The 13,456-nt window shown below is 34.6% G+C and overlaps 2 protein-coding genes across 2 annotated transcripts in view; one reads left to right on the forward strand and one right to left on the reverse strand.

Annotated features, from left to right (window-relative positions):
* The window catches only part of Jhbp16 (Juvenile hormone binding protein 16), a 266,710-nt gene that overhangs the window by 103,245 nt on the left and 150,009 nt on the right, over nucleotides 1-13,456 (reverse strand). The window lies entirely within an intron of this gene.
* Nucleotides 1-13,456, forward strand: part of LOC138699992 (protein takeout-like) — a 39,354-nt gene that overhangs the window by 20,352 nt on the left and 5,546 nt on the right. The window contains exons 3-4 of the mRNA XM_069826256.1: nucleotides 4,933-5,080; nucleotides 10,856-10,989. Coding sequence (XP_069682357.1) covers nucleotides 4,933-5,080; nucleotides 10,856-10,989 — 282 coding nt within the window. The remainder of the gene's footprint in view (nucleotides 1-4,932; nucleotides 5,081-10,855; nucleotides 10,990-13,456) is intronic.

Genomic DNA, 13,456 nt, shown 5'->3' on the forward strand with positions numbered 1-13,456 from the left:
CATTAGCTTAAGTGGTCAATCACTATACAGTTTGCCCTATTATATTCATAGATTTCATAAAAGCCTTTGATAAAGTGAAAAGAAAAAAATTATGGGAAATAATGGTTAACAGAGGTATACCAAATCATATTTCTGAAACATTTAAAGAAATATACAAAGGTACAACTATATGTGTAAAAGAAAGAGGTGGAAATTTTAAAACAAGAAGTATTAACACCGGACTAAGACAAGGGTGCTGTACATCACCCACTTTATTTAATTTATACCTCGACAACGCAATCCGAGAATGGAAACAGCGGCTAAACATTTTAAATATATCCTCTGATCATAATAGGAAGAATTTTATAATGCCACTCCTATATGCAGATGACCAAGTAATAATTTCTGACAATGAAGACACACTACAAAGAGCATTATTTGAACTCCATAAAATAATTATTAATTACAATTTTGATATATCAAAAAATAAAACCAAAGCTATGACATTTCAAGGAACTCATCCGCTAAGATGTAAACTTGTATTAGACAATAATATAATTGAACAAGTAAATACATTTAAATTTTTAGGATCATCAATATCATATATTAAAGAGGTAGATATTGGAAATAAAGTTGAAATGTTTTCAAAAATATGCGGAACAATTAAAAGAACTTTAAAAAATAAAGTAAGAAAAGATACGATGATAAAATTTTATAAAACTATGGCAGTTCCTGCAGCTCTATATAGTAGTGAAACTTGGACAATGACAAGTAGAGATAAAAGTAGACTACAGGCAGCAGAAATGAGGTTTTTAAGATCAGTTCTGGGAGTCACTAAAAGGGACAGAATCAGAAATGAAGACATAAGAAATCAATTACAGATTTTTAGCCTAAATGAAGGAATAGACCATCATAGACAAAAATGGCTAGATCACGTAGACAGAATGGATGAGAGAAGATACCCAAAGAAAATATTAAATTATATACCAGAAGGGAAACGAAACATAGGAAGACCAAAAAAACGATGGAAAGACCAATGAACTAATAATTTGGAGCGCGCAACAAGCCTTTGTAGGGCTTAATGCATGAAGAAGAAGAAGAAGAAGAAGAAGAAGAAGAAGAAAAATTGAAGCTTTTAAGAAATAAATTTGTAAAATTATCCACGATATAATATAATATTAACAAATGTATTTTTTTTACCTTTTATTTCTGTCTACTATATTCTTGTTTTTATTGAATATCACTGGCTTCTGTCGAATTGTCAATTTATATTAAATGTGTATTTTTCTCTCTTTTTCTCTTTCTTCTTTATTCTTGCTCTTGTGTTGTATTTATTGGTTTGAATTAAGTTACTTGCTGTATTTAGTAGCTAAACTGTCCTTGTAAATTGTATGTTATATTATTGACTAAAACCACACCGTACACGAGCCTGGCTCTTACGGTAGTGGCTAGAAACATTTTTGTTTTATAAATATAATTTGTATTCAGTAGGTAGCTAGTTAAAATAAATGAAATAAAAAAATTAATTTTGCTCCCGTCACTTCATGTGACGTGGAAATAAGTTTCTTTCGTTTCAAATCATGTTTAACTAACAGACGAAGAAGGTATGGGTTCGAAAAATATTCGAATGTATGTAGTCATACACTGTAATAAACTATACAGAGCAGAACTGTAAATTTGATATATTTTGCATGTTTGTTTATATATATGCTATAAAATTACTTGTTTCAACCTACCATAATATTATCATTATGTTGTTCCAGCCAGGAACCACTTTTATAGCAGACCTTACAGTACCTCTGTGCTGGAAGCGGGAGTTTGTTGACATTGAAGTCCGGTCGCTTAGCCACGTTCAAAGACACAAGTCCCCAAGTTCCGAGCTTTGGTTATAACTGTATTACTTTAACACTTGGTCTAAGAGCATCCCATCTCATAATTTTAAAAATTAATATTCATACATTCATTCATTAATTCATAGTTGGCTGCTCAAGGGCAGGTCTTTCACTGCAAATCCAGTATTCACCAATATTCCCTCTTCTCCGCCTATTTAGTCTCCCCATACGATCCATATTATCTTAATGATGTCTATCATCTGCCATGAATTTTTTCCTCTTCACCGTTCCACCGTTCCTTCCAGTACAGTTTCTTCCTGCCTAGTGACTCAACCAATTTCTTTATCTCTTTCCGATGAGTTTCAGCATTATTCGCCTCTTTCTAGAACAGATTCATTTCTATTTTGTTTCTCTATTTCACACGCTTCTTTCTTCTTTGTATCCACATTTCAAATGCTTCTATTCTAGTCGTTTCTCTTCACGTCGTCGTAATGTCCATGTTTCTGCTTCCATACAGTGCCACACTTCACACAAAGCACTTCACACTTTCTTACTTAGTTCTTTTTCCAAAGGTCCGCAGAACAGAAATATGTTCCTTTTTCTATTAAAAGATTCCTATGCCATTGCTAAATGTAATCTTATTAAATTTACAGTATTATTAATTCAATTGCCACATTTCATCTTCGATAACCTTTATGTGTCTTTTACAGTTTGTTATTGATATATTCACGTACATTAAAACATATATTTTTACTGTTTGGTTCAGAATTTTCGGATAATAATAGTTTTATTTTCCCTGGCAGAGTTAAGGCCATCAGGCCTTCTCATCCACTCAACCAGGATCAAATCACATACAGAAAAATATATAGTAATCGGATAACTTTAATGATACTAATGATACCACCACCTCCACCACTACCATCACCACCAATAATAATAATAATAATAATAATAATAATAATAATAATAATAATAATAATAATAATAATAATAATGATTACAACAAACAATAAAACCAAACAAAATTCACCACGGTCTTAGACAAAATGTACTGTTTACAACCAACAAGATTAAAACAAGCAGAGATCAATTCAGCATTACTTTCAGCTATAGACGCCCTCGTACCGTAAATGGCAGAGCGCTGGCTTACGACGACAATGTTAAGTTATATTTGTCGTAGACAAAGCCATGCTTTCGTTCTTAATTCCACCAAACGCTCTCCACAATTCCCTATTCATTATAATATCCATCTCGCGAAATAGGGCACCACTGTGTTTGCGCGACGCCGAATCAATCATCCACCTTTGTGGCTATCCCTTGTAATTTGCCCTAATATTGTTAGATGGCAGTGGGAGTGGGCTCTAAACGACCCATACAGCAACATAATCGGCACGTAACTTATTCCATCATGGGTGCACAGACTGTGTGAGTTAGCAATCATACTCTTGTTTATGGTACAGACGCGAGTATAAGATCAACAAGTGATGATAATGGTAATCATAATGATAATGTTAATAATAACAAAATAATAATAATAATAATAATAATAATAATAATACTTTCTTAAAGATAATTAACGATGACGTAGGGTGAGTTGGGGTAATTTGGGTATAAAAACAGCCTTTTTTAATAACTCTTCTCGAGTTCTTAGCCAGGTGAGTTGGATAGTTGCTTCCAAGCTTTCGATGACTAGCTCTGTCATCTTCTTGAGGGAATGAAGTGTCGTGGGACCATGTCTAGCCGGTATATAAACGTTAGTAGGACTAGGAACCAGCTCCTGATTGGCCCGCAGCGGGAAGGCTGGGATGATATATAATTAATATAGATTAAATCTTTAAGTTAAGAATTTCATTTACACTGAATAATTTTATCGTGCAATTCGGTATAATCTGATATATTATATCAATTATTTTTTTATTTATTTTATTTTTATGTTAAATTAATTAATTGTTTTTGTATATGTTGTTGATTAAATTACTAAAGTTTATAAACCCATCGAGCAACGACACTTCATTCCCCGAAGATGGTGTCAGAGCTAGTCATGGAAAAGTATTGGGAATAAATTTGAACAAGGAACAAAAAATTTTCTTCCCAGGCAGGATTCGAACCACGAAAGTCTTACTTACCAGTCTATCGTGCTCTGGAGTGAACAAGACTCTGAAATCAGCTACAAGGGTCGGTCCGGTTTTTTTGCCACTACTGTACACATACATGAATTTCGTTACTGTATCACAGCTGGTTCCCCAACAATATTGCTTTGAATGTGGTGGGTCATTTCATAGACTGGTAAATGAGAATCATTTTTTATCTTTCCAGGCTGTATCAGTGTGATTAATACACGTTTTTAACACTCCATGATAGGAAATTGTGAAATAGACAATATATATTAAATTGGCATGATTTTTTGAAGATTAGGTAAAGATTTATTCAATAAATTGTAACTTATACCCTAATTACCCGAAGTTTGTAAATTGTAGTTTACTAACAAAGTAATAATGATACATTACTAAATTTATTAAAAACATGTCCTAAACATGTGTAATGTGCACGTACTTGAATTTGGTTAGACTCTACTGCATTTCAGCTGGTTTCCCAACAATATTGCTTTGAATGTGATGGGTCATTCCACAGACTGCTAAATAAGAAACAGTTTTTTTTACCGTGAAATATCAGTATGATCAACACAATTTGTAACACTCCATGATAGGCAATTGTGAAATAGACAATATATATTAAATTGACATGTGTTTGAAGATTAGGTAAAGTTTTATTATTGAATTGTAACATATCCAAAATACCTCACTATACCCAAATTACCCCGACCAACCCTATCAGCTATGAGGTTATGGTGTCGGTGAAATTGAGAGCAAAATGGTATTTTGACGAGTTTATACCGAGAATTCGAGATATTAACAGATATCCATCTCACAATTGAGGAGAACCTTGGAAAAGCCTAACCAGAGAATTAACCGTATAAATTATTCATCCTTGCCCGATCGTAGCCTCAGATCAAGAGACCTGCTCTTTATCCCGAACTATGTAAGTTGCTCATAATAAATTGTGATACTTTATATTGTGTGTGTTATTATCAAGGTCTCACACTTTCTGTTTCACTTCACAGGAATCGCTCAACTTCAGATACCGTCTGTGAAACCAATGATAATTCCTAAGATCAGCGTGATACAAGGCTCGGGCCCCGTCTCCATTGATTCCTCATTTACAAATACACACGTAGACGGAATTACCAACTTCGTTATAAAGAAGGTCAAGTGAGTGTAGCTATAGCTTTTTAACATTCCTCAGTCCCCATCAACCAAGATGACAGAAGGTACATACTTAATGCATTGCTCCGTTGATACAGGAGAAAGTCAGTGTTCACATACTTAAATATAACAATCTGAGCAAGTCCCGTGCAATCGGCAAGCATCATGTTTAGGTACGGTCTTGTAGAGCATTAAAGTAGAAAAATATTATGGACAGAAAGACATCAATCATACGGAAGTGGGTATTTAAGAGTTGTTAATTCATTACAATAAGTGAATCTGAGACCACGTTAATACAAATTAATTTTATTTCCTAGAATATATCTATCTACAGAACACAAAATATGCAGCTAGTCAACAATGTAGGCAATGGAGGGGGAAATGAACTGGCCATCCTACCCCATTATCTCCTGGCCTATTTGCCTCATAAGTGGTGCCTTCTTAGTATTACTTGTGAGGTTCAGATTTGTCTTCGGACAGTTGACTAAACAACAACAAAACACAAAAATAAATAAGTAATAAGTAGATAATTAAATAAATAAATAATAAATAAATACTAAAATAAATAAACCTAAAAATATAAAATTACACAAGCCAAACAAATAAAGAAATACATAATTATATAAATAAATACATAAGTATATAAATAAATAAATAATGTATAAGTAAATAAATACATAAACAAATATGTAAATAAAATATCAGTAAACAAAAAATAAGAAATGAATAGATAAGTAAATGTATAGATAAGTAAATAAATAGATAATTAAATAAATAAATGAATAAATAAATAAATAAATAAATAAATAAATAAATTAGATAGATATTCTCCTCACTTTTACATAAATATCCTTAATATTTGCGCTCGTTTTCTAGGCGTTGAACATTTATTTTGTCAAAAATACTGAGAATGAACGTTTTGTGACATGATGCTTACCGGTATGCGGGGGCTTGGATTCTCGTCACAAGGACAGACCACGTGGTGCTGTTCCCTGCTTTCTTTAAAATCAAACGCATTCTACTAAATCGGCAGAACGTGTACAAGAGAAAACAACCTCATACAGTGCACTGCTTCGTGTTGATACGAAGAAGTCACATGTTCGAGTTTCTCCGCGTAATAGGTATTAATAGTACGAAACACTGTAAACGTTAATCATTCACACACGATCCTGCACTGTAATTTCATAATACGTAGTTCAACATTCATGACGGGACGACAAAATTGAACTGGATGTAGTAATTAGTGAATAAAATATACTAAATAATGTATCGAATGATTAGATTTAAATGAATAAAAATGAGTTTAATGCAAGAGTGAATTATATCTGATGTTTTTCCAATTCACTGCGGGCTAAAGCAGGGAGATGCACTATCACCTTTACTTTTTAACTTTGCTCTAGAGTATGCCATTAGGAAAGTCCAGGATAACAGAGAGGGCTTGGAATTGAACGGGTTACATCAGCTTCTTGTCTATGCGGATGACGTGAATATGTTAGGAGAAAATCCACAAACGATTAGGAAAAACACGGGAATTTTACTTGAAGCATGTAAAGAGATAGGTTTGGAAGTGAATCCCGAAAAGACAAAGTATATGATTATGTCTCGTGACGGGAATATTGTACGAAATGGTAATATAAAAATTGGAAATTTATCTTTTGAAGAGGTGGAAAAATTCAAATATCTTGGAGCAACAGTAACAAATATAAATGGCACTCGGGAGGAAATTAAACGCAGAATAAATATGGGAAATGCGTGTTATTATTCGGTTGAGAAGCTCTTATCATCCAGTCTGCTGTCCAAAAATCTGAAAGTTAGAATTTATAAAACAGTTATATTACCGGTTCTTCTGTATGGCTGTGAAACTTGCACTCTCACTCTGAGAGAGGAACATAGGTTAAGGGTGTTTGAGAATAAGGTGCTTAGGAAAATATTTGGGGCTAAGCGGGATGAAGTTACAGGAGAATGGAGAAAGTTACACAACACAGAACTGCACGCATTGTATTCTTCACCTGACATAATTAGGAACATTAAATCCAGACATTTGAGATGGGCAGGGCATGTAGCACGTATGGGCGAATCCAGAAATGCATATAGAGTGTTAGTTGGGAGACCGGAGGGAAAAATACCTTTAGGGAGGCCGAGACGTAGATGGGAGGATAATATTAAAATGGATTTGAGGGAGGTGGGAAATGATGATAGAGACTGGATTAATCTTGCACAGGATAGGGACCGCTGGCGGGCTTATGTGAGGGCGGCAATGAACCTTCGGATTCCTTAAAAGCCATTTGTAAGTAAGTAAGTAAGTGAATTATGAGGATGAATGAATTAGATGTTGAAAAACAAAACTAAGTTGAATGAATTGAATCACTAAAAGGAATGAAATACGTTAATCAATATATGAATACATTAATGAATTAATGAAGTGTATGAGGAATGTATGCGAACAAATAAACAGATAAATGTAATAAACAAAACTGACAAAGGAATTAAATAAATAGGGTTATATGCAATTGAATAGTGGAATTATTAACATGAATAAATGAAGTATTAGAATGGAGAGAAATGAATGAGTAGAATGATAAAATGAATATATAGGCCTATAGAATTAGAGTTTGAATGGAATATATGAGTTGAGTGAATAAAATGAATAAATATAGGATTATAATGGGCAGGAATTAATTAATAGAATGATAAAATGAATAAATAAACGATTATAACAGAATGGAATGAATGTTTGGAATGATTAAAATCAATAAATAAAGAATTAGTTTGGAGTAGAGTGATTAAATTGAATAAATCATGAAGGATTGGAGTAGAGTTGAATGATGAAATGAGTGAATAAACGATTAGAATTGTCAATAATAAAATTAATTAATAGAGGATTAAAATAGGACAGACTGGAATGAATGAGTGGATTGATGAAATGAATAAATAAATAATTAAATCTTGTGGAATGATAAACATATTCATAAAATGAGTGAACAAAGGATTAGAATGGATTGAAATGGATGAGATGAATGATTAAAAGGAATAAATACAGTTATTACTTACTAATGGAAAGAGAATGTGTTTCGGCACTGGGATTCGAACCCAGGAGCCTCAGTTTGACTCGCTTAGTGCTCGTTCTATCTGAGCTATGTCAAGAGTATCTACGTGAATGACTACATAAAGTCATTGATTATACAATATTCAATTGACGAGACGCGCACACACACACACACACACACACGCACACACGCACACACGCACACGCACGCGCGGCGACCCATATTTATGTTCAACTATTTATTACACAGGTTATGTGGCCCATTCCACCGCTACCGTGTTCCATACCTGTAAAAGCACAAAAGAAGCTGTCATTTTATTTTACTTTGTTGTGTTCTCAGTACGGTCCGAAACATTTAATGTAATCAGAAAAATGTAGTGTAAATCTTAAAACATTAACCATGGCCACAAGACTGTCTGTATATGATCGAACACGAATTCATGCTCGAATGGAGGTGTGGCAGTCCCCAATTATGGTGCAGAGATAGTGGAGAATGGTGAAAGGATAAAATGAGACTTTGGACTACAAGATCATCAAGAGACTTCACGCCAACTTGATTCGCACTGACTCAGTTACGCAACAGAAGGGTGCTGGCAGACCAAAACAGTGATCTCGACAGTACCAGCGGGAATCTGGTGTATCCTATGGGTCAGTGCAGCGGTTGCTAAAGGAAATGAATTGGCGGCCATGGAAGCCACACTTTGTGCAAGCTCCGTCATGCGAGGTCTGTGATATCAAAATGGAGTTTGCAACACATTCTATGGTCAGACGAGGCTGTATTCCTTGGTTGTTTTTTTCAGCCGCCACAACTGCCAGCCGGTTGCCAAATGAAATGCTTATGAGAGCAGTACAGAACGTTCAGCCACGTCTGGAAAAATGTGCAGCAAATGTTGGTGCTTACATCGAATTTTAATGTTGGTAGAATCTTAAGCAATCCTAATGACTGGACTATTACTTCATGCTACTTTGATCCTGTCATGTTAATTATTCATTTACTTGTGATAAACAAATAAAAAGTTGGACATAGATATGGGTCACCCTAAAAGTCAATGTGTTGTGTTGTGTTGCTTTGCGTTGTGTATGCATGGCTATATGTATAATATATATTCAAGGGATCGTGATTTTATCGGGCTACAGAATTAACTTTTCCACAAAATATTTTAATACTTGCAGGCAGGTTAAGAGGCATCTTGCTCTTTTAGTTGTTAAATGGAACTATAATTGGTAGCAGTGGAACCATTATTTCATGATTCAGTTAATCACTAAAGGTATTCGCATTCCAATGTATTCTAGCAGTCCTATCAATCTCAAATGCCTATTTTCTTAAATAAAAATATTAAAAATGCCTACAATGTAGTATGTGTGTGTATATACAGTATAATATTAATTAATTATATATATATATATATATATATATATATTTAAGCAAAATATCTCACTTTTAGGATTGTGTTATTTTAAAAGACAATTAAATAAAATGGAAATGGAAATATCATAGAGAAAATTATAACGAAACTGGCGAATAACCAATGTGTTCATTTTTATAGTATGCAACTCCGTAAAAATAACGTGCTCTTTACTGAAGACAGCAAATAGGGCTGATACAGTCCTCGTCACCGTTTTTGGCGTGTGAAAAAGTAATGGAAATGTTAAGTTCGAGTGTTTTACATTTGCCGCAAGCAGTCTAAATGGCCTTCAAAAGTCAACATGATTAATTCCACGTTTGGTTATTTCAGAGTTTCTAAGTTGGCAATGTACTAAATTGACCATATTTTCAGTGGTCAAAGTGATTAACTCCATAGTTCAGTAGAAAGCCCAAAGATTGCAGTATTCTTCTTGGCTACACCACAGAATTAATTGTGTGTATTTAACTTTAAGCTTGAATATCTCAAAATCTTTGGAAAAGGAGTTAATCATGTTGACTTCTGAACGCTTACTGTGTTGGCAAATGGCTGATGTGACATGTATAGAAAGTGATACCATTCTCGGCTGTACTAACAACATGCTTACAAACTGGGCACTATATATCTAGGATACACGCCAAAAACGCTGGCGCCAGCTATACCCGTTTTAGAATCTTCTGGTGTATAAACTTTTAGGGACTTTAACGAAATTTGCTATGGAAAGATAATTAATTCTGCATAATTAATTTCACCGAAACTTCTTAGCATCTGTGAACATACTGCATAGCCCACTTTATTATCTTTCCATCTTGTGCAATGAACAAAATAAAAATATTCGTCGAGCCAATCTTGAGTTTATCACCATGTTGTGCTAGGCATATTTCATGTGTACCTTTCTCGGATTACGGAGTCATAGATACTAAATATTAAGAAAATCAGTGAAATAAGTTCAACTAAATCTCTGTGGACAGACAGAGGGTACTTCCAAAACAACATTTTTATCAATGTTGTTTAAAGCGTACATTTCCGCAAAATCCCGAGAACTTTTATGAAACAGCAATATGAATACGTTTTTCTTTTTAGTCCACATAATCAGAAAGTGAAAATTAATATACGCTTGTTCCTACTAATACTGCAACCATGTCGTAAACTATAGTAGGCCTATTGGAATCCAGGTGAATAGAAAGAAAAGTGAACGATAAAGACAGACAGATGGAAAAAGTGCTATAAATTCTGAAGATATTGCTTAACTAGCCCATGAAGTATGAAGTTAAATTGCATGTCTACTACTGTTGAACTTAATGCAGGCTGCATTTTCTATTGTTCCCACAGTGCTGACGTGGACAATTATCGCATCGACATAGAGGTGGACATACCGTTCCTTTACGTTTATGGTGACTACCAGATCAACGGCAAAGTACTGGTGCTGCCAATTCAGGGGAGCGGTGACAGCTGGAGTAACTACAGTAAGTAGGCCAATTCTATATTCGATAGATACTCAAACAGGAGGAATATCTCGCTGAAGCAAGCTTCATCCTGCTTGTACTGCATAACATTCTGAGTCCTGAGACAATTTTATTGTTTTATTTTGTTTATTCAATGCAATTCTACACTACAAAAAATGTCACTGAAATAAGGGAAAATGCTGAAAAAATTCTGCAGGTTAAAGTTAGGGCACAAATACAGATTTATTACACTATACTTTGGGTCTCTGCACATGCATCTTATATCATAATTTTTCATCCTTAAAATATAACGTTTACTGCGAACTTACTTCTGAAGCATGTTTTACGGTGCCTTGGCGTTAAGTTGCTTGTCGTTCTTTTTTAATTTACGAATAAGTTAGTTGAAACACGCATTGCAATGATTGAATCGATCTTCTTGTGCTTCCTGTAGCTCCAAGAGATGTAAGGAGCTTGACAAGCATAGAAAAGAAGTGATCTATAGGCCTATCGATTCCACCTACTGTCAAATTTGAAACTAAATGTATGTATGAAGTATAGTACCTATACTGGGTATACTCCAGGACCAGGAGAGTATGTATTTAGAGATAGGCCCTACCCATGTAAATCCTACTCGAATTTACAACTCATTGGGAGATAGACAGATGGAAGGCCTTCGTCGAAGATGGAAAGACAAGCAATAGTTACAGTTAAAGAATAAAACAGGTCAACTTCAGGATGTGATTCCAAACACTTAAATAAAAAAGATGTGTAATTTTGATTGTTTGGATGGTTATGTTTATAAGAATCTTGACTTGGCTTTTCGAGGTCTTGACCCGAAACTGTTTCTTGAGTTTAGTCTTACTTACAAGGAAGCCTCCAACTACTATATGTCACATTGAGATTCTTTTGCAAACTTTGCACACTGAAAAGATATTTGTAAGAAAAAGATATATAACAAAAAATTATTCCATTTTCTATACTGCCAGGTCCTTTTTTTGGACGTCACATTATCAACCGAAACAGGTTGAGTAATCTCACACTGACTAGACAGACAGACACAAACGCGCTTCGTCTGCCATGATGTTTACGATGACACTTGAAGTCTGGAGCTTACAATAGATTTGCAATAATTCTACAAATTAAAAAATAATGGATAGACATAAACAGGTTAACCTTTGATTTATAAAAGCTTGTACAATTTTCAAGACAAAATTTGAAAGTACAGGATAATGTCATCTGTTACTCTTCTCTCAATATCGCTGGAAAACAAATGGCAGGTAACAAACACTAGCCTAGGACGCAAAAAGAAAAATCTGCTCTAAATATTGATAATCAAATAAAACGATATTACAAAACAGAATGACATTCACACATAAAGTAAATCACATTCAAAATATGCAAGAATTCACAACATACTTACTTACTGGCTTTCAAGGAACCTGGAGGTTCATTGTCACTCTCACATAAGCTAGCCATTGGTCCCTATCCTGTGCAAGATTAATCCAGTGTCTATCATCATATCCCACCTCCCTCAAATACATTTTAATATTATCTTCCCATCTACGTCTCGGCCTCCCCAAAGGTCTTTTTCCCTCCGACCTCCCAACTAACACTCTATTTGCATTTCTGGATTCGCCCTTACGTGCTATATGCCCTGCCTAACTCAAACGTCTGGATTTAATGTTCCTAATTATGTCAGGTGAAGAATACAATGCGTGCAGCTCTGTGTTGTGTAACTTTCTCCATTCTCCTGTAACTTCAGCCCTCTTAGCCCCAAATATTTTCCTAAGACCTTATTCTGAAACACCCTTAACAAGAATTCACAGCACATGTATTGTGGGTCCCTATCACCACGGCATGGTGCGTCCTCAGGTTGCGTATCGAGGAGACGGCCTCCAGATATGGGGGATAACTGTGAATATATTGAATAAGCAGTCGCGGACAGCCGATTAGGGATGGTCCTCCAGCTTGGGGGTTGGGAGAAGTGCTAACAACCCATCACCGTAAAAACAGCTTGTTGCAAAGAATTCACAACATGATTAAATAAATACACTAGTTACAAACTACGAGTAATTTAAACAAACTTACTCACCATATGGGAGTGACAATTTTATTACATGTAATAATTTTTAACTAATGTAAATATGAATGTGTATAGGCCCATTAGTTTTGTGAGAATGTGCTGGGGACTACCCTAAACATTAAGGGCCATAATCAAGACATTCTTAGCGCGGGCTCCAGGTGGATGATCAGCGAACTAACGTTTTTCGTATTCATAAACCAGTGCTAGCAATACATGATATATGATACGATACGATATGATATAATATATGATACGATACGATATGATATATGTTATATGATACGATATGATATGATATATGATACGATATGATATGATATATGATACGATGATATATGATATATGATACGATGATATATGATATATGATATGGTCCACACCTGTGGAGTAACGGTCAACGCGTCT

Source organism: Periplaneta americana, chromosome 5, assembly GCF_040183065.1.
Source record: "Periplaneta americana isolate PAMFEO1 chromosome 5, P.americana_PAMFEO1_priV1, whole genome shotgun sequence".
NCBI lineage: Eukaryota > Metazoa > Arthropoda > Insecta > Blattodea > Blattidae > Periplaneta > Periplaneta americana.